Here is a 3,503-nt window from a genome sequence, read left to right as displayed (position 1 = left end):
GTATCAGAGCCTCGTTCTTGAGTCTCTATAAACCGCTTCCGCATTCTTACCGGTGGGTGGCCGAAAATTTACACCCACTGGTAGGATTTTCAACCACAAATAATAATTTCTATTCTGAAAAGAAAAAAAAAAATTATTCGTCCACTGATGGTGTAATGGCAATTTGATAAAATACCATTGAAGTTATCCATTGAAGTTATCAATGATTATGCTTTCTTGCCGTTCAACATTCAAATGGATGTTTTTCCTTTTGATCGAAATTTGTCATATTCTCAGATTTCTTTTTGCTGAAACAAATAAAAAAAAACGATCTCTTCCTTTTCTTTTGAAATTTGATTTAAATTCTCTTCAAGGTGGTATTTAAATTGATATATTTGGAGTTCGAAAAAATCAACGTTCTCCAAATATTGAAATTAACGGATAATTTTCCGTTTTATTGATATTTGTCAGGTTTGATTAGGGTTCCTGCAAATTAACTCATATTCGACAAGTCCGAAAAACTTAACGTCCTTGTTCGAAAATTTTTAACGAGTCTTATACTCATTTCTTACCTACCTTTGAACACGAAGAAGATTAATGAAGATCGAAGAGGATGAAGATTGAAGATTTCATTTTTTTTTCTTTTTATGTTTTTTCTTTGTATTTCTCCAATCGTAAAGTTCGTACACGTACTGCCTTTACGATTGCGGGAGGGTATTAGGATATTAGGCCCATTAGGTAGGGGTGTTCATGGTTAACCGAACCGAAAAAGCCAATTTTTTTAAGTCCAATGAACCGAACCGAAATAGAAAAATGGTTCGGTGAACCGAACCGATTCAATTGACAAAAAAGCGGTTCAGTTTCGGTTCACACTTTTAGAACCGCGGTTCACCGAACCGAACCAATTAGTGAAAGTAGCTAATAACCTGCCAAGTATTTAAGCAAAAAAAACCCTAAATTTTGCTAATCTAATTCACAACGCAGTAACAAACTCACTACTCTCAACAAATCACCCTAAAATCTCTCATTTCTCTTCTTATCCTCTCAAATCCTTGTCCTCATCCTCTCAAATCTTCACTCTCATCATCATTATTGTCTTCCGTCGTCGCCTCACTATTTTTCATACATCAGCGGCTCCGATCTTCTGCCATTGACGGTAGTTGAAGCTATGACGATCGATTAGTTTTTGGTTAATTTCGTTGTTTTTGGATTTTTTTTTCATTTTTCGCTCCCCCTTGAAGCAAGACTTTACCTTTTTTTTTTTTTTTTTTTTTTTTTTTTTTTTTTTTTTTTTTTTTTTGCAGGGAAAACCCCATAGGGGTTATATCATATTATTAATATCGTTGGAAATAGCTTCGACAATGTGTTGAGGGGCCTCATCAGACCAGAACCTCCTCCCCACAATCCACGGACTCGAATGAGCTACCAAATGAGCCACACAGTTCGACTCTCGTCTAACAAATGAGAAAACAAGCGAAATGAAACTATTACATAAACTTAAAATATCATCGTAAATGCGAAAGATATCCGCTCTTCCCTTTTTCTTGTCCTGCAGATCCTTGATAACTGACCAACAATCGCTTTCCACAATGATTCTCGTGTGTCCTCTACTCCTCACCTCCTTCATCCCAAGAAAAATGGCCTCTGCTTCCGCCCTTTTCACATCAAAAGTTAAGCGTTCCTGCATCGTCACAGCCCAAGCAAATGAATCGCCATGAGTCCTAGCCACCACTCCCAGACCCGTTCCCACACCCTCAATCACCCCTGCATCCGTATTAATTTTCACCACTCCCTCCCCCGGACGCCTCCAACGCCCACCACCAGCACTCCCTCCTTCCCGTCCTCCCAATCCAACATCGAGTTCCACACTCCTTGCATTCCGGGTACTAGATGCAGCCTCCCCAACCCCCTTTCTCCCTCCCAGCGTATCATTTATTTCCCTCAACATATCATACACTCTCCTTGTCACCACCTCACAAAAACGTCCCCTCCCCTCAAAAATAGCTGCATTCCTACACTCCCAAATCGCCCAACAAGTAAGACTAAACACCATCCTCTCCTCCTCACTTCCCTCCCTCAAAACTCCCTCCACCCACTCCCTCACCCTCTCAGCCCTCACCTCCACCTGTTCCGTCAACCCAACCCCTTCTCATACCCCTGTAACCCACCCACAACCCTTAAAAATATGGAGACAAGTCTCCGAATTGAAAGAGCAGAACGGACATTCCTCGTCCCTTAAGTCTAGCCTGCGAGCTATATTGTGCCTCGTCGGGAGCGCATCATGGCACATCTGCCACATAAATATTTTAACCCGAGGGATAACTGGTGTCCTCCAAATCACCTTCCACATCCATTTGCTCCTCGCCCAATCAGATTGCTCAGCCGCATCCTCCCCTCCCGTGAGTAAATGATAGGCCGTTTTGACTGAGTATTGGCCATCTTTTGTATGGTCCCAACACCAATCATCTACAGCCTGGGCATCACAAATGCGGATAGCTTTAATACGATCCTGCTCGAAAGGCAAAAACATCCCACGCAAGAGCTCATCATCCCAACTAGTCCGGTCATTAGTCATCAGGTCTGCTACTTTCATAGACGCATTGTTGTGGTGTCGAGGAGATAGTACTCTTCGCGATTGGGTATTCGGGATCCAAGGATCCAACCACACCTTAGTGCTCCATCCATCCCCAATTCGTCTCCTCGCTCCCAACAAAATCACGTCCTTAGCTTCCCAAATACTACGCCAAGTATAGCTCGGATTTGACCCCAGTTCCGCCCCTAAGAAGTCACGGTCAGCAAAATATTTACCCTTAAGGACTCTCGCCATCAAGCTGGTATCCTCCGTCATCAACCTCCACCCTTGCTTCCCCAGTAAGGCCTTATTAAAAGACTTTACCTTTTCGTGTATTACTACAATCTCCACTTGCTTTTGAATAAACAAATGAACAAGGTTGATATTATTGAAAAGCAAAGGCATTAAATTCAATCCACCAACGATTTCCTGTTTCATTAGAAAGTCCTTTGTTTTTTTGGTTGAATTTTCAATTTTAATAGAAAAAACAAGATTTAAGGTTGTTTTGTAATATTTGAGACAAACTGTTATGTGCATTTGGGCTGAGTTGGGCAGATTTTCTTTTGGTTGGAAAGGCAACAGATTTAGGTAGGACTGTTACCGACTTTCAAGTTATCTTTCGGTTCAGCCGGTTAACCGATTAACCGAACCGCTTGAACCGGTTCACCGTACCAAAAATAACCGCTTTAAACGGTTCGATTAAGGTTTGTTTTTTTGGCGAACCGTTTTAGCGGTTAACCGGTTTTTAAAAACCGGTTCGGTTCACCGAACCGGTTTGAACACCCCTACCATTAGGGTTTGCATAATTAGGGTTAGGTTTAATTAAGATGTGAGCTATTATAAATAGCTCACCATATGTTATGTAAGACACAACCTATCGATTCAATAATACAATTCTCCTTTATGCATTTATCTCACTCTCTATAATCTACATATTAGGATATTATAACGA

General features: G+C 41.1%; 1 protein-coding gene across 1 annotated transcript; it reads right to left on the bottom strand.

The window, feature by feature from the left end:
• Positions 1-1,300: 1,300 nt before the first annotated feature.
• Positions 1,301-2,806, bottom strand: LOC141629856 (uncharacterized). Its single transcript, XM_074442786.1, has 2 exons — positions 2,321-2,806; positions 1,301-2,104 (listed from the first exon to the last, which is right to left on the bottom strand). Exons 1-2 carry the CDS (start codon positions 2,804-2,806, stop codon positions 1,301-1,303), a joined length of 1,290 nt encoding a protein of 429 aa, XP_074298887.1.
• Positions 2,807-3,503: the final 697 nt, after the last annotated feature.

The sequence above is a fragment of the Silene latifolia genome, chromosome Y, assembly GCF_048544455.1.
Source record: "Silene latifolia isolate original U9 population chromosome Y, ASM4854445v1, whole genome shotgun sequence".
Classification (NCBI taxonomy): Eukaryota; Viridiplantae; Streptophyta; class Magnoliopsida; order Caryophyllales; family Caryophyllaceae; genus Silene; species Silene latifolia.
Note: the sequence above shows the minus strand (reverse complement) of the source record. Positions and strands in the feature narration are given on the sequence as shown.